This window comes from Magnolia sinica, chromosome 2, assembly GCF_029962835.1.
Source record: "Magnolia sinica isolate HGM2019 chromosome 2, MsV1, whole genome shotgun sequence".
NCBI classification, from domain to species: Eukaryota; Viridiplantae; Streptophyta; class Magnoliopsida; order Magnoliales; family Magnoliaceae; genus Magnolia; species Magnolia sinica.
In genome coordinates this window covers 4222567-4246341 of record NC_080574.1, presented here as the reverse complement: position 1 = coordinate 4246341, position 23775 = coordinate 4222567, and the positions used below count along the sequence as shown (strand labels likewise).

The 23775-nt window shown below is 43.3% G+C and overlaps 1 protein-coding gene and 1 pseudogene across 1 annotated transcript; one reads left to right on the top strand and one right to left on the bottom strand.

The window, feature by feature from the left end:
• Window positions 1-1520: 1520 nt before the first annotated feature.
• On the top strand, window positions 1521-6149 carry LOC131238008 (uncharacterized). The gene is made up of 5 exons (XM_058236137.1): window positions 1521-2658; window positions 2762-2789; window positions 2944-3034; window positions 4170-4228; window positions 6137-6149. The coding sequence occupies exons 1-5, from the start codon at window positions 1521-1523 to the stop codon at window positions 6147-6149; spliced, it is 1329 nt and encodes a 442-aa protein (XP_058092120.1).
• A 174-nt stretch (window positions 6150-6323) lies between these two features.
• The window catches only part of LOC131238007 (probable inactive receptor kinase At5g10020), a 33028-nt pseudogene continuing 15576 nt past the window's right edge, over window positions 6324-23775 (bottom strand).

Here is a 23775-nt window from a genome sequence, read left to right as displayed (position 1 = left end):
GAGCTAGGGACAGGTGGGGGTAGTACACAATCCACATCCCTTAGATTACACCTAAAATCATTTCAATAGTTGCAGGTGTAACATATATGTCATTATACACTATCATTCTATTGGGTGCATGACCCACTAATGATGATCAGCACCATTCAAACATTGTCTAGCACCGTCCAAACATTGTCCATGTAAATCAACAATTAAAAATCATTGGTTAGTCACTCAGAGATGATTTTGTGCTTGTGGCCTATTCAAGACTTAGAATTTCATCAATTTAAGGCAAAGCATATAATTCAGGGGCTTATCACAACCATTCTGTCAAAAATTACAAATCTCACTAATTAGAGATATTAAAGTTAATTTAGTAATTAAAATCAAACCCCCATAAATATACCACAAGTAGGTACTTTTAGATAAAACAATTAAAAGTTGATTCACACTCCAAGGTGCCAAACACACTGCAAGGATTGCAAATCCAAGGGTTCCAAACAAGCTGGGCAAATTAGATGGGATTGAAAGGGATTGGAAGATAGATTTGGGATTGGCCATGCCAAACAAACAAAGGATCCTTAGCCCGAGATATAGCAATCCCATGGATCTTAAGACAATCCGCTGACATCACCATCGTTACCTTTAAATCCCATTCAATCCACCCTAATACCTTCGAAATTGCCTGGGACATATTTGGTTCGAGAGATTGAAAGGGATCGGAGGTTTAATCCCAGGATTGGCCGGGCGTATTCCATCCAATCTGTCCGGCCAAACAGGCCCTAAGGTCTTTCAAGGTTTGCAGTGGACTTGTCATCCATGGCGTGTCCCATCATTTCAACGGTCCGGATCAGTGAATCATGCTTGTGGCCATGAGTGCAGGTGCGACTCAGAGCCAGCAATGTGGGTGGGACCCTGACCGTAGGGGTCCACCTCGCTGCATGGATTGTATATGTGTACTGTTTATCTATTTTTCTAGCTTATTTTAAGCCATGGTAGTAAATTTAAAGTAGAAATAAATTTCAAGTGGACCACACCACAGGAAACAGTAGTCATTGGCCATTGAAAATTTTTTATGGGCCACTGTCTTGGTATTTTTTTTTTTCCAGGTAGTTTTGGATCAAGTTGGTATTTTTTTTTTTTTATGAGGTACTTTTGGATCAAGTTGGTATTTTTTTTTAATAGATAGCTTTGGAATGGTGGGTGTTTGATGACCACTGATTCCTGTGGTGTGGTCCACCTGAAATTATTATCTGCTTCATTTTTGCGGCCATGTCCTACGATAAGCTAGAAAAACAGATGGACGGCGAGGATATACATTGAATACGTACTGTCAGGGTCTCTCCCGCATCGAGCAAAGCCAAAGTACTGTTTTTGGACTGTGGTGAGTTCATTTCACAGTTTCCCCCTCTTCCCACACCAAGAAGAAAGCCCTAACCATTTGTTAGTCATTTCACAGTTCTCTCTCACACACACATCAATCGAAAGCTTGTGTCTTGAAACGGAAAATTGCAAATCCATCTCATTCAAATCCACAAATGCCTGGCCTTTGTTACAGTCTCCTCTTCTTCAAAACCGACTGCAAAAGCCTCCTCTCCTTCCCCCATTTCCTGCATTTTCTTCGATTATCCACTGCTTCGATCGAAAAACCACCTCCAAACACCAATTTCATCGTTGATTACCTCATAAACTCACTTGGGTTCTCAGCAGAAAAAGCAATCCTCGTATCGAAACGCCTCGCCCACATAAAATCCCCCAAAAAACCCGACTCTGTTGTCAACTTATTCCGAAACTGCGGTTTCAGCGATACCCACATCAAGAGTCTCGTTTCTTTACTGCCCACGTTGCTTTCCGCCCATGTCGAGAAAACCCTTCTTCCGAAAATCAGAATTCTGCAAGAAATAGGTCTAACAGGGCCTACCCTGGCGGAAGTTTTAGTTGTGAATCCAACGCTTCTGACCGTAAGCGCTGAAAACACGCTTTTGCCTTCACTTAATTTCCTTCGAACTCTCATCGGGAATGACGGAGACGTCGCAACAGTCCTCAAGAGATCCAGATGGCTCTTTAACGCGGGCGATGTCCAGAAACAAATGCAGCCCAACATCTCGACTCTACAGAAATACGGTGTGGCTGACGAAAGAATCAAGAAGCTCGTCGTACAAAGCCCTAGATACCTCTTGCGGAAGCCCATTTGGCTTGAACACATCGCAGACCGAGTTGAACTCGAATTCGGGATCCCTCGTGGTTCAGGGATGTTTGCTTATGGAGTTGATGTGCTGTGCTCTCTCAGTAAGACAACATTGGAGAAGAAGTTCCAGATCTTTGCGAGCTTTGGATGGTTAGAATCCGATACAAAGACTGCCTTCCGGAACCTTCCTTACTTTTTGGCATTGTCAGAGGGGAAGATCCGGCGTGGGTTGAATTTCTGGATGAAGGAGCTTAAGTACGAGCCTTCTTTCATTGCTCGCTGTCCAAAGCTTCTGATGTTCAATTTGGAGACCCGGATTGTTCCGCGGCATTTGGTTTTTGAGGCACTGAAGTCGAAGAACTTGATCAAGAATCTGAAAAATCCGAGTCTACATAAAATCGTTTGCTTGCAGGAGCATCAGTTTTTGGAGGATTATGTGCTTCAGTTTAAGGTGGAGGCTCCAGAGCTCTATGAAATTTACATTTCTAGTATGAGATCGGCAGATAAAAATAGAAGATAAGCCATTTCAAGGTCTTAAATGATCTGCAGAATTGCATGTTTATGGTGCTCTACCATTACCTAATGTTTCAGATTCTGGTAAACATAGTTCTGATGAAAAGTAAGCTTATTTTCTCCTGATTCTGAATGTTGCTATTCAAATGGCCGTTTCATGTTTAGTATCTTTTGCAATTTTGATTGATAGAAAAAGGATCTTGCCCGAGTTTCTGCAACAAATGATTCCTTTCTGTACGAATTTACATGCAAGAATGCAGATTCTGTTTTGGGAAGATTGATACACTGCGTGCTATGAAGCTTGATATGCAGGCGCTCAGAAATGGTACTTGTGGCATATATCAACTCAAAGTAAACTGATTAATTTGTGGAAACCACTGTGCTGAGTTACGGTAAAAAATAAATAAATTCAGATTGGTTGAGCTGTAATCTCTTCTTCATGGACTCTTGTTTTGTGAACTAAGGCATTGGATATTTTCATTTTTAAGTCTGTCATGGATATTTTCATTTCTAACTGTCCAGCAAGTGTTCAGAAATTTAATACTTAGATAACTAAATAAGAGTAATTTTTTGGTTCATGGTACATCTAATCGGGTCCCATAATTTTGATGGTTTGGTTTGAATTACCTCTTTGCCAAGTATGCAATTTCTCAGTAATTTCTAACTGCCTGTGAATTATCCATCACACTTTGCCAGAGTGTCTTAGTATTTCTCTTCTATTTTTGCAAGAGTTGAGAAGATTATAAATCATGATCATCTTTTAATTAAATGAAATAGAAAGACCTGTTCTTTCTAGAGATTCAAAGCTTTTGGTTTTTTTTATTTAAACCCAAAGACTCAACAAGGCCTTTGTGTCCACCAGCCAGAATTAGAATGTTCTTCTCTTGTTCTATGGCTTTGTTCTTAGACAGCTCCGAAGGATAAAGAAGAATGGAAATCAGGAAGTGCTAAGGGCATGTGCTGATACATGGAATCCAAGGGAAAAGAAAGGAAGTTGAGAAGATTTTCTGTTGATTTGACAGTTGGGGGATGTTTAGATAACAAAGAAAAGGAAGGATTCTATGTAGCAATCAGTGTACTTTTCCACAGTAGCACAAGAAACTAAGGCCATGTTTGTTTTGCAAGTTACGCCAGTAAATCCTGCAAATATGGGAATTGGTACTCTCATGCATTTGGAGAGAGAGGGATATGCAGTAGTCAAATGCAGCCATTTTCATCTGACACTGCTTCAGTGAAATTCGATATATCCAAGGCCTTCATTGCATATTTACCATGCAGAGCGACTCGACTTCTCGAGATAGCAGAGTATGTATGCATGCAGCCTTCTTCAATTGTCTATATACATCTCTCTTGCCATTTTCTCCGCCACCTATTCAACCCCCAACATCCATCCATTTTTCACCACCCTTCCAATGAATCGGATGCATCTCCTTCAACATTCGCTGCTTTACCATCCCTTTTCTAATCTACATGTTTCTCTTTGCAGGTTGCTGACCGTCACAAGGACCTGAAGATCATCCTTACAGTCTCCTTGCATCCGAATCGGTTTTTTTTTTTTTTGGGGGGGGGGGGGGGTAGGTACAGTACGAAGGAAGGTCGCTGGATGATGGTATTTCCTATTCATTACAAACAGGTTTTTTGTCAAATCAACTGTTAATACGGGAAAATATCAAAGAAAACAAATACACAATCTCTGTAGTCAACTTACTCTGGCATGCAGTGTAGTTCAATGTAAATTGTAATTATTATGTTCTTCCCAGTGTTTACCAATGTAACTCAGCAAAACAAACACACCCTAAAGGATTTTATGTAGCAATCAATGTACTTTTCCATGGGAGCACTAGCACAAGAAACTATGTGATTGTTGTCTTACATATATGAGATTTTCACATGCCATCTAATCAAAACCTCTAATGTTAGAATCCAAGGGAAAATAGTGCTAATGGAAATAATAGTTATTTTTTTCTTTCCTTTCTGTTTCCAATGCAATCCAAACATGCTTTGAGAATCAAGTAGACCAGGAAAAAAATGGTACCCTAGAATCACTTACCTATCTCAATTTTTACGCATTGCGTGGTAACCATATGCATGTGAGGGTGGCTAACAGTAAAGTGTGAACTGACAGTGGGTGTGTACTAACACACACACACACACACACATACACACACACACACATGTGACTGTGGCATTAGTACCGATATGACCCTTAGGTTGTTACTCACAGCTTAGTAGTAGACTCACAAGAGTTTCAACACTAAGGTCATGGGTTTGAGTACCCATTGTGGTGTGTGTGGGTGTGTGCGTATAAAAAAACCGGTATGACCCAAAGAACTGCAAGATCTATCGGAGCGTTGCTGGGAATATAATTCATGGTCTTCAGACGCATGTAATGATGAAATGGATGGATCTATTCTAATCATACGACTATGAGATTCGTTGCTGATAGAATTCAAGGGTTCAAGTCTCATGGCATTTGTTTCAACGATGTTCAGTCCTTTATATACAATGCCCAAGTCAAGAGATGCACCCTGATCCTTGATTTGATATCTGAAATGGATTGATTTTTCATGCACCTTGAATACTATTTTCTTGTCAATTTGCATATAGGTTTGGGCTTCTCATATGAATCAAGGTTTATAGTATGTAATTTTTCTACCTCTGCTCAGAACCCTCTATGATGAAATCTTGATTTAGCTTTGTCCGTGATCAGTGGCCAAATTCATGAAATATCTAGTGTATGAGAAATACTGTCATTGGTACGGAAAACCCCGACATACAATGGCGCCCCACACCCTTAGCATTGGAGAGAATAAGCACTTCAAGGGTGCAGCATGAGCAATGTTGTTCAACCCTCTTGTGTCAAAAAATGGCTTTGCTTAACCATGGTCAGATAGTGAAAATTTCATCCTTCTAGGAGGACTGGTCTTTAAACACACTGCCATTCCTCTCCCCTTAGAACTTCCCACAAAATCGCATAGGGGAACATCTCCCTAATCTTTCTGCCACACTCCAAAAATGGGCCAGTGGTCCAACCTGCAATAACATCATATACGATTCTCTGCATCACCCACCTAACTCTGGGAACCCCTCCACCCCTACCTGAAAGTGCAGGAAGAGATGATCAACTGACTCTTCATCTCCCCTATGCATACAACACATGTTACATCAGGGAAAGCCAAATCACCATAAGATTTACAGGCCATCTGTTGTGCAATCTGTTTGTGTTTGGGAGCCATGTAACAGAAACCCAAACCGAAATGGAATGAGGGAACGCCTGTTCTCTAAAAAAATTCACTTTTTTCAGGGTTTTTTATTTCTACTTTGGGAGGGATGTTTTGGATGAAAACCCAATCGCAAATCATCGTGGAGCAGGCATGCATGTTCCCAAGTGGCCCTTTTTTGCAGAACTACATAAGATAAATTTTTGAAAGATTTCTCCTGTCTGCTTTGCAGGTCTAATTCATGATTCATATTTCTTAGGTGCATGAAAACAGGATGTAGATGCCTGGTGTTAGAACTTTTGTTCAATGTGGTTTTTGGGTCGCAAGCTATGGAAATTAGAACCCATGTTTTACACGATTCTGTTTTCCCAGTTTTTCCACCCAATTCACAAGTGAATGAAGCAGGTGTGATTCTCATCTCAATCACAATCTGCAGTGGCACCAAACATGCCGTAAAAGGAAAATGCCATCCTCTTCACTAGTGTTGTTTCCTGTGAACTTAAAAAGCCGTTAAATATTGTCTGAAAATTTGATGAAATAGATCATGGTGTGTACACTCCTGTTGCATGATGGCTGGCCGCAGTCCAAGTGAAGGAGAATGAACTACTTAAGGGACATGAGTTCAAGGGTACCCTGTCTCTTCTTATATCCCTACCAAGGGCTAGGGATACAACAGGATGGTATGGCTTTCGTTTTCATGCTCATTTGGGCCATCAGATGGGCTGCTCTCTTGCTCCTCTTCTGATATTTGGAGCTGATTCGGTGCTCTGGATGCATGTTGGTACCATGCTTACATGTTCTTGCCTCACATGGGGTACACTTGGGCGAGATCAAAACCACTGGTTCAGTAAGTCCATAGTGAAAGAGGCCATAACTGAAAACGAACAATTCCAACCCTTTGAATGGGACACTGAAAGAACATATGAAAAAAAAGAAGAGAGAGAGTACTCACTTTGGGTGAAAAAGAAAAGTTCATTTATCAAATGGTTTAAGATGCACAATCAAAACAATTTTATGTTAGTGGCCAATCAATGTTAGGGTCTGCAGGATGCACGGTTTAGATCATCATACACATGCCATGTGCTCAGTGCATTATATGAAGGCATGAAATTTCCATGCCTCAAGAGGCATTGGATGGTTTGAGCAGCTAAAGCCTTCCACCCACAGAGATGCTCCATATTGTGATGTGCAAGACCTTACATCATTTGGATCCTCCTATGTGCAACTCATGCTTAGGTTAGGGCTCCAAATAGCAAATAGGTTGGATACACGTAGGGTATTGCAATATTTGTGTTTGATATCGGATACAGATGTGGATTTGGATATCATACAAGATGTCAGACATAAGTTGTATATAGATATTATCGAAAGTAGTAGAATGGTCTGGTTATCAAGTTTCCAAATAATATATAATTAAATTAAAAAGTTAAAAAAGCAAGTTAAATACCTAATAAATTTGTAAAAATAGCTAAAAATAGAAGGAAAAATATTTCACCATCCACGAATACCTAATAAACTAGTAAAAAGAGACATTTTTAGAATATAATTACCTATTATCAAGCTACAAATACTAGAGTATTTCAATAAAAGCTTATCTACTTAACAAATGATAAAGTCACTCATCAGCAATCACCACATCGACCAAATTATATATGTCAAAATCAGTTAACACCATAGATTAACTTATCATATATTAATATTTAATATGTTAGGCAAAAATATTATTAGTTTGATAAATTACAAAAATGCCTTTATGTGTCGGGTAAGCCATATCCGTATCCAACCCTCTTAGAAGTCAGGTGATCAGATAACCAGGTAATTGGGTAAATTTTTTGGAATCCAATAAAAATTTCTATATCCATATCCAATTAACTAGGGTCAGATATGTCGGGTAATCAGGTAGACGGATATCCATTGCTAGCAGTACTTAGGGTCTCGCGTTTTTTACGTCTAATATGCAATCGGGCAGTAGATAGCATGCATGGCAAACCTAAAATGTGGCTCGGATCCAAAGCTGTGACCTTGACATGGCAATAGGACTGTACAAGAAATAAAAGCAAAAAACAACCTACTTTTGGACTGGATCCCATTGATTTTGGGCGGTTCACAAGCACTTCCAGAGATTTGGATGCAGTTCTCGCAATGGTCTCACGCCCAAAACAAGCATGCACACTTACAAGACTACAAAGGTAACTATTCTGAATTGCATCGAATAAAATTCTGTAATAGCCCCAGAGAAGAATGAGAGACTATAATAACAAATCGGCATGGAAGCATTAGTAATTAGAAAACCCACTAGTTACAAACTTCTCGGTTCAATCTCAAACTCAAACAACATCAATCAATTAATGGATCAATCATCCCCTTTACAGAGATAAAAAAAAATGTAAAGATTAGCCAGGGTTAGAAGCTCTAAACTCAGCTATGAAATGAATTTTTTTTAGAAATAATGGCGGGAAGTCCATTCCGAGGGATGTACACAAACATCACTGTTATCGAGCTGAGATCTTCAAAGACGGTCCGGATGTTAGGTCTCTCATTTACAGGAAGAATGCACCTGAGAGACACTGCAAGCATTTCATCCATTTCTTTTGGGGTTTCCTCCGCCACTGCGATGTCTCTGTCAAAACAGTCCACACCTCGTCCTTCGTTGGCACACAGCTGAACCCAATCAGTGAGATCAACTGCACTTGACTGGCCCGAGATTATGTCACCAGCACTTTTTCTCGTCAAGAGCTCCATCAAAATCACCCTGAAAGCATAGACATTGGCCTTAAATGACGGAGCCGGTTTGCTTGCAGTGGCAGGCTCCGGTGCCCTGTATCCAAGCACACCCAAGTTCAAGATCTGTTCGGCAGTGCCGGCAGGCTTCAGTTGACAGTGGAGACCATAGTCTGTGAGCTGAGCAGTAAGATTAGGCCCTGTCAAGAGTATATTTATTGGCTTTAGATTACCATGAGGCAAGCCTCTGTCATGATGGAGGTAATACAAACACCGAGCAACGTCGACTGCGATCTTCAGTCTCTGTCTGAATGGCAGCAACGTCGACTGCGATCTTCAGTCTCTGTCTGAATGACAGCGGCGAGTATCTTCTAGGTGTAGTCTCTGGCAAGCAATTAGTTAGTATTAAAATGGAGCCTTCAAATGAACAAAGCAAGCTCAGCTAATATATGAATGTTAGTAAATAAATGCCAATCAACTGCTTTGCATCCACTTGTGCATGTGTTCGAGCAGAGAGAAAAAGGATAGCATCAATCACGAATAGATTCGCTTCAATTTGCTAGTTGAGATGAATCCATATAAGACAAGGCTTATCCGCTTTGCCATGAATTTGCTAACTGTAGGGAATAAAGTATCCCTCAGTATGGCAGATTAAATTGGGCCATTTTAATTGAAATATACAGCCATTTAATCACTAGCAGACATCAAACTGCATCTCATCAGACAGGCATAATAAAATAGCAAAGCTGATAATTCTAGCTCAAACACTTGAATTTGACAACTGATACTGAACGTGGCTCTACCAGATTGGTGCGAGCCAAATGAAACTTTTGCTACCTTTCATTCTGTCTTATACCTTACAATGACAGTAAGCCATCACTGCTGTTCTTTACTGATTGAAATGAACCAGCCACGCCATATCAACTCAGCCTGCCTTGAACTTTGTGGGTCCACCCTGTTGTGTGTGACATCCACTCCATCCATCAGATGTGCACATCCCCCTTAGGCCCTGGGACCAAAAATCAGCCCAATCCACAATTCAGATGAGTCATCCCACGGAGCAATTGGGAGGGAACGCCACCGTATTCCAACCCTGAAACAAGCCTCATCTTGGATGGCTTAGTAGGCACATGTAGCATGCTACACATGGGATATATGCTGGCCAATCCAGACCATCAAGTAGAGGGCCAATTGTGGATGGAGCATGGTACCCTGTAACGTTGTCATTAACATGGAAACTCGCTTATCAGATTGTTTGATTGCCATGTTGATTAGGGAACTGGCAGTGACAAGAGACAAATATCATATGCTTTCCATGAAAATGATAATGCCTGTTCATCTAGAAGCGAAAACTGCAAAACAAGAAATTTTGTTGCCCTGATAGTCTGGTTGTCATGTTGTTTAGGGAACCTTTTTTTTTTTTTTTTTTCTTTTTGAAATCTAGATACATCTTTTTCAAGAACACTTAGGTCTGACACTTGTTGCCTTCTCTTTCTTTCTTTTTCTTTTTTTTGGTCAGACAGACCTAAAATCAATTTAGTCTTAATTAACCCAAAAAACTAAGACCCAATTTGACAGTCAGAACAAACACGAAAACTACAATGACTGTTAAAACAACTGGATCTAATTCAAAAAACATGTACAGAACAAGTTTGTTGGGATGGACAAAACCACACTATCAGACAAGTCTTGCTTTTATAAAGCTTCCCTCAAAATGACCATTTTCTCTGAGATTCTGAAATGTAGAATTTCATTCAGGGAAGTGGTACAGCTACTTTATATGACTTCAAAACATCTCTGCACTTTCAGCTAGATCAAAGTTTGAAAAATAGGCATCTTAAAATATTCCCCTTGACTGTAATGTTCAATGAGCCATTAAAAATGAATTGTAAGGAGTGCACCACTACCAATCTTTGAAAATCTTTCATATAAAACATGCGAATGAAATATCTTGTAAAGCATGTAATGCTCTAGCTTGGGAATGCCGTCTTGCATCAATTGAAGGTTTGCCGTTCAAAGGTTCTAGCAACTTGAGCATCGAATTATTATTTTTTAATATACAAAAGAAGAAGGATTTTTTTTTTTTTTTTAAATGCATTTTAAAAAAAATGCAATTTTAGCATCATATAAACTTTATTATTATATAGACAAAAATTCCTAAAAGAAAGCTCAATGCAGCTTGAAAATCACAGCACAATCGACCTGTAGCTAAATAATCAAGGAAAGGAAAACCTCACATGAAAGCCATTATTCATATAATGTTGCTATGTGTAGACACCCCACCCAGGCTATCATCTTGAAGAGATAAGGACAATCCGGACCATGATCAAATAACGTGAACCTGAAACCCTAATCCAAACCATATCCGAACCCGAAACCCTAATCCAAACCATACCCGAACCCGAAACCCTACCCGAACACGAAACCCTAATCTAAGCTATTAGAACCTCCCAAACCCAGCCCAAAATCCCAAATTTATTACCCATTTGAGCCAAGATAGCCTAGAAATACACCTAGCCGAGCCAAAAACCTGAAAAAAGGCCCACTGGACAAACTAGCGCGCCACATGAAGGCCGCAAGTTGGGCCTGGCACGAGCCCAGCCCAGGCAGTAGTTGGACTACTGCCGGCAGTATTCCGATTACCTCCGCTCGACGAACGCATGTGTCCTCCAAGCAATAGCTAACACAACATCCGAAAGTCAACTTTCTCCAGGAATTACCCTCCCATCCGATCCTATTTACCATTTAACCAAGCCTAAGATCCAATGAGAGCACGCCACGTGGCGTGTCTCTCTCCTCAACCAATCACCACTTGTCACCTCAGCTTTTACCCCTCCTAAACTTCACAATTACCACAATGCCATTGGAGAAGGCTATAAATAGTCTTCTCCTCCTCTCATTTTAAACAACAACAAACACCTTAAGCCTCTCCACATCCAAGAGAGTGAGGGGAAGAGAGAGTGAGGAAGAGAGTGAAGGAGAGGGAATGAGCTCCCAAGCCTTCGAAGTTTTGATCTTTTAAACCACCCCCTAGCCTTTCCTTTTGACCTTTTCCAACCATTTAGGCTAGCCCAGTTTGGTCATGGTCCGGTCCATATGTTAACCTATACAAGTTTAAAGCCAAAGATCCATTTATTTCATACATAATCATGACATTTATTCCCTTCTCAACCCCCTTGCTCCTCTAGATTTCTAGTGAATGTATGCTCTGTGACTTGACATACACTGGATCCTATCACATCAGAAATTCCTAGCATTCTAGTCCATTTTTGTTACTTCTTTTACATGAACATCATTACATCCACCTACTAGACATGTCATTGGATGTATGCTCTGTGGCTTGTCGAAATCTCAGATCTTACTACATCAGAAATCCGCATGTGTGCTTAGTCCCATCCCGACCATAACATCCATCGTCCCTTGAGATTGTTTTACCACACTAAGTAGAGACCGTACATTTGTACGGGTAGAGTGGGTGCCTAACACCTTCCCTCTTTGTAACTAAGGTCCCTTACCCGGAATTCCGGATTGCAGACCAGGAGTCAATCTAAGGTAGGGGAATTTTTGAATTTCTCTAACCTTACGTATTCCCCGGTTCTAGCCGACCGCAGGATTCTAAGATTCATCAGCTAGTGGCGACTCCAACATCCCCAAATCTTCCTAGTCACCCCACCATCAAAACAAAACCATAAATCAGCATGGGCGTCGATTTCCAGTGTCCACAGAATGGTGACTCCGCTGGGGATTTGCTAGAGTGCACTAGCTGAGACCCGACTCAAAAGTGTGTGGCTCTCCAATCTCACGGGACATATTACTGCATTCATATATAAACCATCGATCAATCTTTAGCTTATACTTGTATCGGCATCAATTCGAACCATGACCACCTGATCCCGGGCAGCCATGAGCTCTCAAGTTACCCATAAAGAAGAGCCGGCAGCTTCGCCAGGTCCTGAACCGTCTACATAAGAACCAACACCAATGCCAACACCAACATCAGTACCGACGGCCCAAACGGATTTTTCAGTTACAGCAGCCTTGAATGAGTTGTCTCAGAACTTTAAGGCGTTACAAGAGTTACTACTTCGCCTGGTACCAAGTGTAGTACTTGTAAGACCCGTATCCTAGCCCGTACCATTCCGTATGCCTCTGCTGTCCTCCCAGTCGAATTCTGGGGACCCACGACCTGTATATTTCATTTGCGCTTGACCGCGAGTCACACCCTATATACCCGAGTCGGTTCGACCCGAGACCTATGCCATTGCGACCATGTCGTCGCTACGATTCCGATGCCGCATTTCATGCGTCAATCCGACGTCTAGATCCCAAGATATGACCCGTGCATGATCATAGCGGTGGACCGCATGTTGCGGGCCATGGTGTACACGTTTCCCCATAATCATAATGAGGATGATGTCATCCTAGGGTGGACATCACCTTATTCTACAACCTAACCTACCCCCCTACCTAGCCTACCCCATAAATGCTCTTTTTTTTTCAAAACTCATTATTACAAGCTCTTACAACCCATCCTTTCACTCTCTCTATCACCTCACTTTCTCTCTCTTCTTCTTCACTTCCATTGCTAGCCATGGACGTCCCAAGCAAGATGAATTTCCATCCCTCTTACCTTTAGAACCCTCCTAATCTAACCCTTAGAAGCCCATCTCCACCATTGGAAGGGGTCCTAGAAGGCTTATGAACCCATGGGAAGAAGGAGAAGGAGAAGATCATGGTGGGTGTCTCTCTCTCTCTCTCTCTCTCTCTCTCTCTCTCTCTCTCCTTCCTTTGTTTTGTGGCCCACTTAATGAGTGTACGTGATGTCTAAACAATCCATCAAATGGACCCCATGGCCGTCAAAGCCAAGTGAACTCTACCCTTTGGATGATGGGAAAAAAAAACATAAATATCATATTAATACAAATCAAGTGAGCCACGTTCACGTGAGACCCACCAGCTATGGTCCCCACACGTGGGACCCACCTTGGGGAATATGTACACGTCCAGCGTCCCTGGACGCTGGACGTTGTAAAGAGTAATCAGAGAGTGAGGTGTACTCACCGCCAAAAAAAAAAAAGGTAGTTGATTTTAAACTTTTTGGGTGGGCCACTTATACAGGTCTCACCTTGATGTATATATCTAATCCACGCCGTCCATTCCATTCCCCATGTCATTTTAGGTGTTGAGCCAAAAACTGAAGTCAATCCGACTACCTGGTGGGCCATAACTTAGAAAACAGTGGTTTCCACCGTTAAAATATACTTAATATTGGACTTGTTTGCCTTGTCTTAAGCCATAGGAGTCAGTGGACGGGTCGGATTCTACTGATGTGGGCCCCACCTATGAAAAACTACGGAAAAATAGAAATTTTCAAAAAAAAAAAATAGATGAGATGCAGCAGGCACTGCTGCTGTCCTCTGGACGGGCAGCGTCCAGCTGCACTGGACGTGAAAAGGGGCTGGGACGTGGGTCCCAGCCGTGGGCCCCATCATGATGTGCGCTGAACATCGACACCATGCATTTGATGGGCCCTTTAGTGAAGTGGGCTCCCTCCAAAAATCAGCCATTGGTGGAACTCATGTGGCCCACACGGCAGGAAAAAGTGATGATTGAGCTTCTGCCTTTAAAACCCTTCTGGGTATCACAGAAGTTTTAGATCATTATGAAATTCATTTTACCTCTTCATCACGGTCCGTGTGACCTTGTCAACGGCTCGGATGGAAGATAAACATTATGGTGGGCCCCACATGGGACCCACTGACATATGTATCACATCTTGTGCCGTCCCAGGGTGGGACGGTTGGTGTATATCACTCTAGCAGCCACTGGAGTGGCGTTACCAAGCTCTGTGGCCCCACCTGTGTCATCCACGCCATTCATTTATGGACCCACCATAATGCATGTGTTGCATCCAAGCGGTCCATCCATTTTGAAAGCTCATTTCATGGCGTGAGCTAAAGAATGAGTCAGATCCATAGCTCATGTGGACCCCGCCCTTGATGCATGTGTTGCATCCAAACTGTCCAACCATTTGGCAAGCTTGTCTTAACAAGCTTGAGACTAAAAATAAGTCAGATCTAAAGTTCAAGTGGACCCCACTATTTAAGGTAGTAGACAATGACGTCCACCGTTCTAAATTTCTAAGGGCCATGGGAGTTTCCTATTAATCTGATATTTGTTCCACTTCATCTATCATTACGTTAATTTATGAACATGGTGGATGAGAAACATATGTTATGGTGGGCCTTAGGAACTTAAATGGTGGAAATCATTATCACCACTTTTATTTAGGTGTGGCCCGTTTGATATACATGGGGCCCATTGGTGTGGCCCATTTGATGTACGTATGACCCATGTGAGGAGGCCCATCTTGATGTATTTTGTAGCCCATTTGTCGGGCCCACTTTGATGTATTTTGTGGCCCATTTGTCGGGCCCACTTTGATGCATTTTGTGGCCCACTTTGATGTATTTTGTGGCTCATTTGTCGGGCCCACTTTGATGTATTTTGTGGCCCTTTTGTCGGGCACGCTTTGATGTATTTTATGGCCCATTCGAGGTGCCCATCTTAATGCATGCACTCCATATTCACATCGTCCAACAGCTACTAGACGGTGAGGCCCTCCTTACTATATGTTAGTATATGTGTTGAATAAGCATACCGTCCATATGCAGTGTGGGCCAGCATGATGTATTTATTTATCCTCACCGCCCAATCTCTGGCCGTGGGATGTGGAACCCGTGTGACATATGTATTTCGTTCCATGCAGTCCATCTGTGTGAGACCCACCTTGATGCATCCATTGTACACATGGATCCCACATGATATATATGTTTTTATATTCATACTGTCCAACTATTTGGATGGGATGCACCATAATGTATTTTTATCCACGCCATCCAGGGCAGGCACCCCATTATGATATATATCAGGGCCCATGAGTTGAGGCCCATTGAGATGTATTCAAAGCCCATTTGGTAAGGCCCAATGTGATGTATATTGAGGCCTAGGTGATGATGCCCATTATGATGCATTTGGGGGCTAGGCGAAGGAGCCCATTGTGATGTATGTTAGGCCCATGAGCAGGGCCCGCCTGTTGTGTATGTGTCCCTTGAGTAAGCCCACCGTGTTGTATATCAGGCCTTTGTGTGAGGCCGTGGGCACATTATATGTTTGGCCCTATGTGGGCCATTCCTTGGGGACAATGTTGGTTAAATGTCCACATTGTCGAGGTCGATTGTCGATGCCAGTTGTTGATGCCGGTTATGAGTATGTGACAGCATAGCATCATGATACATGCTCATACGCATCATGTGCATGTTTGTTATGAGATGTGGTTGATCATTGCATATGTCATTGAGCATGTTGTTATGAGACTCCCTAATAGGTGGAGGTTATCTCACATGAGCACGCAGTATGTACAGGATTGATGCATGACTGGATTGTATGACTCATGCATCTCGCATTATGATTACTGTACGCCCTAGCGATATCAGGGCCGTAGCCTCCACAGGCATATCGTGGAAGGCCCAATGGGACATCGAAAATATTTAGTTCTAGCATACGGGCGCCATAGATGTCCTTGGGTGAAATTTCCTAAACTTTCGTGGCCAAGAGATGCCCTAACGTCAAGACCGAATGGATACATGAGTGCCCGAGTGCCGAATACCAGGAGACCGCGTCTCCCACTGTGTCGTGGTAGGCTTGGAGGGGGTGTGGCCTTACCCGCCCTAGGGTAGGGGCAATACTAGGCTGAGTTTGACCAGCTCGTGAATGGGTCCGCTATCGACGTGCCGGATAGGTATTGACAGACTATTGGCCAAGCGGATAGTAAGGTTTCTTATGCTCACTTGGATTATGCTGCTAGGAGAGAGACAGTGTCATTTGGAGTGTACTAAACCCCGGTGATGATCCTAGAGAGGAACTGTACTGATATATGGATTTAGTGAGCAGGAGTTGCATACTCATTCATGCATTTATTCATTCACTATCCACTCGGGTTGGTAGTGCGCAACTATTTGTTATGTGTGCCCTCGCAATGGCCAGGATTTCGGTTGGGGCGCGCGACTAACCTGAGATCAGGAGTTTACTACATTGAGTCTGACTATCCAAATTTAAGTATGGGACTGGTTTGGATAGAAGTCCCTTGTGATGGACCCCATAGCCCGCGATACTACGTACTATCATCCCGACTTCACACTCCAGTATGGTCATTCCATTCGCACCACATATTGCATGACATTCGCGGCATACGACATTTTGGGTTATTGTGTCTCTGCATTTATATGGTCTAGGTACGGCTGACGCTATTTGTGTTACTCATCAGGAATGTATATTGTATTGCATCCTTTGCATCTGATATTTAGCTATTTATGATTCCTCATTTGCATAGTTGTTCTATATTGCATATTCTGACATTGATTAACTCATGGACTTGTCCGTATTTTCGCTTACTCTGTTATCGTATGATTTATGATCTTGTCAATATTCTGTTTACTATGATAATTCATGCTCTTGTCAGTATTTCTGCTTATTTCGACATTATACAATTTATGGATTACCAGTACTTTCGATATTGTGTGATTTATGACATTGAATCCTCAGCATCTAATATTTGGCTCGCTTTGACTCCTCATTTGCATAGTTGATTTGTGTTGTGTACCCCGATATTGTATGATCCATGGACTTGTCAGTACTTCCGCTTAATTTTATTACTCTGATATGGAATACTTGGCACTTACCTTGTGCACGCATTTACACCACCCTCTAAGCTTTCTATAAGCTTATGCACGATAGATGCGTGCAGGTGATGTTAGGTTGCAACAATGTTGAGCTTGGAGCGTGCAACGGTCTTCTGGAGCTTGGTTTTTATTTATATATTTCCTTCTAGCATTGTACTCAACTGATTATATTAGTGGATATGTGATGATGATGTTGCCTTTATGAATTGGGTAATCTTTTGGTTATGCTTATTGCGAGTTAAATAAAAAAAATCCTCCTTGTAGGATCTCAGGATCGAAATCTGGCGTGTGGACGCTGGGAGCCGAGAATGGGGTACTACGGAGGTTGTCGGCACCAGATTCGGCGATCGGGATTCTTGTGAATCCGATTTTCGGGTTTGAGGCGTGATAGTACCAAACATGTAGGCGACACAGCCTAGCGTACAGAATAGCTCAATCCCTCAACTCCTTTTGCCTTTTTCCTCATTCCTCTAGCAAATCATGTTCTTCCTCCCCCAACAACAACCACACACATCTCTACTTAGCACATCACAACAATTAAGTTACAACACAAGTTCCCCCTAACAGGAACCACAGACAAGAACTGGCGGATGCCCGTGAAGGGGGTCAATTTTGAGTCTAACTCACTCCCCCTAACGGGAGCAACATTCTAGAATTGGTAGATACCTCAAGCGGGAGCCATTTCGGAACATCACACCCTCCTCTAAAAGGGAGTGGTGTTCAATTCCAGCTACCTCCCGCCACCGGGAGTCCATCTTCTTTCCAACAACCCACCATTCTTGATCCATATAAAGAGGAAGCAGCACAAGCCCTACAGCAAGGGGTAAGATATCTACAGCAAAACAAGTCAGAAATCGAGGAACTGCGAGAACAACTGCAAATGGTACAAAATCAGCTCTAAAGGCAGCAAGGAGTGGATCACCCATCCACCAAATTCAAGGATATATGTCCCTTCCCAGATGCCTGGGTACCTCCGAACTTTAAGGTACCTAATTCAAAAGGTATTACGGTAGCGGGTGCCCCACAGCACATCTGAAAGCATTTTGTGGGGAACTCAATGCGATAGCAGGGAATGATGGAGCCTTAATACGGCTCTTCCAGAAATCTCTTAAGGGCGATGCTTTGGATTGGTACACATTACTGGATAGCCATCAGATTAGGACTTGGGAGAGGCTCTCCCAGGCATTCATCGACAAATTTTCGTACAATTTGAACATGACTCTGAGTAGGGCAGATCTGGCTGCCTTGAGACAAAAAAGCGACGAATCATTGTCAGCATAAGTGGGGCGATGGCGGGCCATGGAAGCCCGAATGAGAAACCCCATCGATAACAAAGAACAGATATCCATGATTGTCCATTTAGCAAATCCCAACACTTCAGGATATCTGATCTCGTACCCATATGTAAACTTCTCTTAGCTCATCCGAGCTGGAGAACTGGTGGAAGCCGGGATCAGAGCCAGAACCATTTTTCCATGGCCATACCAGACCCCCTCAATCAAAAGAAACAAAGTCGAGGGGAAACCCGTTGGATATGGGATGGAAACGGCACTGCTCCCGCACAACGCACTACGGAGGTCAACAATATTGTCACCAACACTCAAGGCAATCAGTATGCTCCGCAACCGGAGCCACAACAAGACAGGCAGTACCAGCCACAATCAAATAGGGAGTACAAACCACGACAAGCCCAACAGGGATATCAGGCACAACCACCTTAACAACAACAGCAACAGCCTAGGGGGAATGCGCAAAACTCATACAAACAGGCAATGTTAGGCTGAAAGTTCACCCCTTTAGCACATACAAACAGTCAGGTTCTGACAATGTTAATGCAAAAGCAACTTCTGACACCGCTCCAGCCTCGACTTCGGCCTAATCCCTTACCACCTGGTTATAATGAAAATCAATATTGCGCATATCACTAGGCTCCTAGCCATTTAATGGACCGCTGCTTCGCTTTGAAACATGCGGTCCAAGATTTAATCGAAAGCCAAAAGATTGCGATCACCCCGCAGGCTAACAATACGACTTAAGCCAACATTCTCCAAAATCCTCTGCCATCGCATCAAGCGGGAGCCAGCATATCCAGCACCTCTACCATCAACCACATTGAAGGAGGGCGACCAATATACTCCTCTCCACATCATTCCTTAAAAGTAATCATGCCCGATACAGCAAATCAGACATGGGGATACCGACAGGCGCCATCGCCTGGGCCACAGGTATTCCTTAAAGCAGCACCAACAACACAGCCTCTCATATTCTTTAAAACAGCACCAACAATGTAGCCTCTCGTCCTTGAAGCAACACTAACAACATAACCTCTCATCTTCCCTGAAGCAGCACTTAACAAGTCACACCCTCAGCATCTCGCTCTCCAAGGGGCACATTCAGCTCTATCCTCGGCAAATCTAAAAAGGTCAAATTTTGAACCCCTCATTCTTCCAATAGGCCTTCCTGATCTAGCCCCGCTAACTTTGTAAGGGGCATCCTCGGTCCAAACACCAAGTTTCCTAATGCCTCACCAACTGGCACATGCCCGAAGGATCTCTCCCACGCATCAAGAGGATGAAGAAAACTCCATTGTCAAATCCCATCAAGATTCAGTCACAATTCAAGAGAAATCATTAAGTCCACCACAAATACTTCCGGCAACACCCTCTCAGCCTCCCTCCTATAACACGAAAGCAGTCTCATGGCACTACCCAAAGTGTGCTGAAGTGGGCAACAACGGAAGGTATTTCAGGAGAGATAACCAGAACCCAAAGGAAACTCGGGGAACTTTGGCAGGAACAACTCACAAAGCCGACGCTGCTTACGAAATAGCGGCTCAGCTCAAGTCCATTCCCGCACAAATTTCCATCTGGGAACTCTTATGTACATCAAGATCACACTAAGAGATCTTTGCAAAGACCCTGAATGATGCACACATCTCTCCTGACGTACCTCCCGAGATAGTGGCAAGCATAATTGGACAACTCCTTGCCCCATGAGCTATTACCATCTCTTATGATGAGTTGCCACTTGAAGGTCGTAAACATGGACACTCACTAAACATAGTCGTCCGTTATAAGAATTTCAAAGTCCCACTTGTACTCATTGACAACGGATCCAGCATTAACATTTGCCCTTTGAGGACTGTCGAACATTTGGGGATAGAACCATCTTCTTTCAGGCCCAACACCATGAGCGTCAGAGCCTTCGATAATTCCCGAAGGCAAGTGGAAGCAGAAATTGACATTGAGATACAAATTGGACTAGACATGGCTCTTGTCACATTTCAAGTCATTGACATCCCTGCCTCATTTAACCTTCTGCTGGGACAGTCATGGCCTCATGCTGTCGGAGTCATTGCATCCACTCTCCACCATCAAGTTAAATTCCCTTCGAAAAATCGGATCATTTCAGTGCTAGCCGAGCCGGAAACCATCTTACCGGTGATGGTCACTACCCCAGAAGCTAATATTCCAGTTATTAACGTCCAGTATGCAGAGGGTGACATATCACATCATAGCTTCGAGTTCGAAATTGTGAATTCCATTGCTAACCCTTACCCACTTGTTGTTGAATTTGTCATCCCCCTTGCTGAGTGGTTAATCTTGAACTACCATACCGAGTTCCATGAGAAAGGTATGGTAGTAAAGCCAGCGCGTGGCAACGTGCAAAGACAAGGACTGAGATATCAACTGACACCGGAAGATCAGGCCGCAAGGTCTAAGAAGAAGCGACCATTTAAGTGCACACCCATCAAGTTCATCAAGGCTGGAACAATGTGGTGACACGATGACTTCTTTTGAGGATCACCTCCAGCGGCTCAGTCTAACAAAATATTCCAGCCAGTAGTCCATTTGGTCGCCAATACGGTGGGATAAGATCCTCAGGACATCAAAAGTACATCCAATGCTGGGGGCAAAACCCCCAGACCCATCACATGAGGCTAGGGGCAGGACCATCCGAGGAGGACCCAGGACTAGGAGTACCCATTACAAAGGATACATGCAAGAACGAGGAGGCCCCCATTCCCCCCCCCCCCCCCCACACACACACAGTCAAGGGGAAACACCCCTGCCAACAGCTCAGCAACACAAGGGGCAGAAACCACGCATCCACTGGATCGATAAAGGGAAGTGGCCTTCCCTTAACTGGACAAACATCAGGATCCCACCACAAGGTGAACCCGATGAGCTAACTTCTGAGCGAAGAGATCGAATCAGATTCCGACTCTGAGCCCAACCCAGCAGACATCATGGTCATCAGGATAGATGATCCCCAGGAACAAATAGGTCAGAACAGTAGGATCGAAAGAGGGAAAGAACCAAGCTGGTCAGCCATCCCCCTGACGATCAAATCAGCCAGTAGGCCATCCATGATGCCGGTCCAAAAAAAAAGGCCAATGTAAATAGCAGTTGATATCCCGAACTAGGACAGGATCAAGCATGGTTCGCAACACCGTCCTATTTGGGAACTCTTGGCAACAAAAAAAATCAGAAAACCTTCAAAACACAAAAACATCACATATTACAAAAACCACAAAAACATCAAATATTTTTCAAAATCACAAAACACCAGAAAATCTTCAAAATACAAAAACAACAGAAAAACTTTCAAAAATCACTATGCCAAACACTTTACACACCGTACACGAGTTTGAGGTCGACTCCTATGATTTCGATCTAGAGTTGGACTTTGAGCTTATGGGTTTGGGTGAGGCCTAGGATGAGGGAAATGATGATACAACTCTCGAACTCGAGGATTCCCTCGAAAGGTTCGAAACAAAGGCCAACGTTGTGGCAGACGACTTCGAGGTTGTGAACTTGGGATCACCGGAACTCTCTAGAGAAGTGCGCATCGGTAGATCACTGTCTCCGGAATACAAGTAGAGGATGATGGAATTCCTGAGGCCGAGGTTGTCCAACTTTGCTTTCTCTTATAAGGACATGCCAGGGCTCGATGAAGATTTGGTAGTGCACCACTTACTTACAAAGCTAGAAATGAAGCCTATTAAGCAGAAGCTCTGAAGAATAAAGCCAAAATGGGCCCTAAAGGTCCATGATGAAGTCATCAAGCAATACAACGCGGGGTTCTTGGTAGTCTCCAACTATCCAGAATGGCTCGCAAACATCGTACCAGTTCCAAAGAAGGATGGCAAAGTCAGAATGTGCATCGACTTTAGGGATCTCAATAAAGCGAGTCCTAAAGACGATTTCCCTCTGCCTCATATCGACACACTGGTAGATAATACTGCTAGACATAAGATCTTCTCCTTCATGGACGGGTTCTCAGGCTACAATCAGATCAAAATGGCTATTGAAGATCGAGAGAAGACTTCTTTCATCACACCATGGGGAACTTTCTGCTATCGGTTGAAAAACGCAGGAGCCACATATCAGCGAGCCATGACTGTCCTGTTACACGACATGAGAAAGAAAGAAATGGAATTCTACGTGGATGACATGATCATCAAGTCTCGCACGATCGAAGGACATTTCGAAGACCTCCAGAAGCTCTTCGATAGGTTAGAAAAGTTCAAGCTTCGCCTCAACCAGCAAAAGTGTGTCTTCGGCGCAACCGGAGGCAAACCGTTAGGCTTCATCGTCAACGAAGATGGCAATCGGGTGGACGAGACCAAGACTAAGGCAATCATCGAAATGCCACCACCCAGGACTGAAAAGGAGATTCAGGGCTTCCTCGGATGGATCCAGTATATCAGTTGATTTATCGCACAGCTCACGCCCATCTGTGAGCTCATATTCAAGCTTCTCAAGAAGAACTCAACAAAGGAATGGAATGACGACTGTCAAGCGGCCTTCAACAAGATCAAAAAGTACCTGCTAAATCCTCCAGTGCTCATGCCACCTACTCCAGGTAGGCCACTACTGTTGTACATCTCCGTCGCAGCAGAAGCAATCGGGTGCGTTCTCGGCCAACATGACGATATAAGAAGACAGGAGCAAGCGATCTACTACCTAAGCCGACGATTCACAAGCTACGAAGCCAAATACTCTAACTAAAAGAAAACGTGCCTCTCCCTGGTCTGGGCAATGCAACGGTTACGATAGTACATGATCGCTCACCCAATCCTCCTTCTCGCTCGCATGGACCCGCTAAAATACTTGTTCGAGAAATCAGCACTAACGGGTAGTAACGCAAAATGGCAACTACTGCTTTCTGAGTTTGACATCACCTATGTCACTCAGAAGGCAATCAATGGGCAAGCACTGGCAGACCACCTAGCAGCACACTCCCTGCCTGACTACCAACCGTTGAAGACCTTCTTCCCTGATGAGGATATCCTCATAATCGAGGAAGAAGAAAAAGGAAAGGCAGGAAAGTGGACACTCTTTTTCGACAGAGCCACAAACTTAAAAGGGAGTGGAGTAGGTGCCATACTCTACTCTCCCGATGA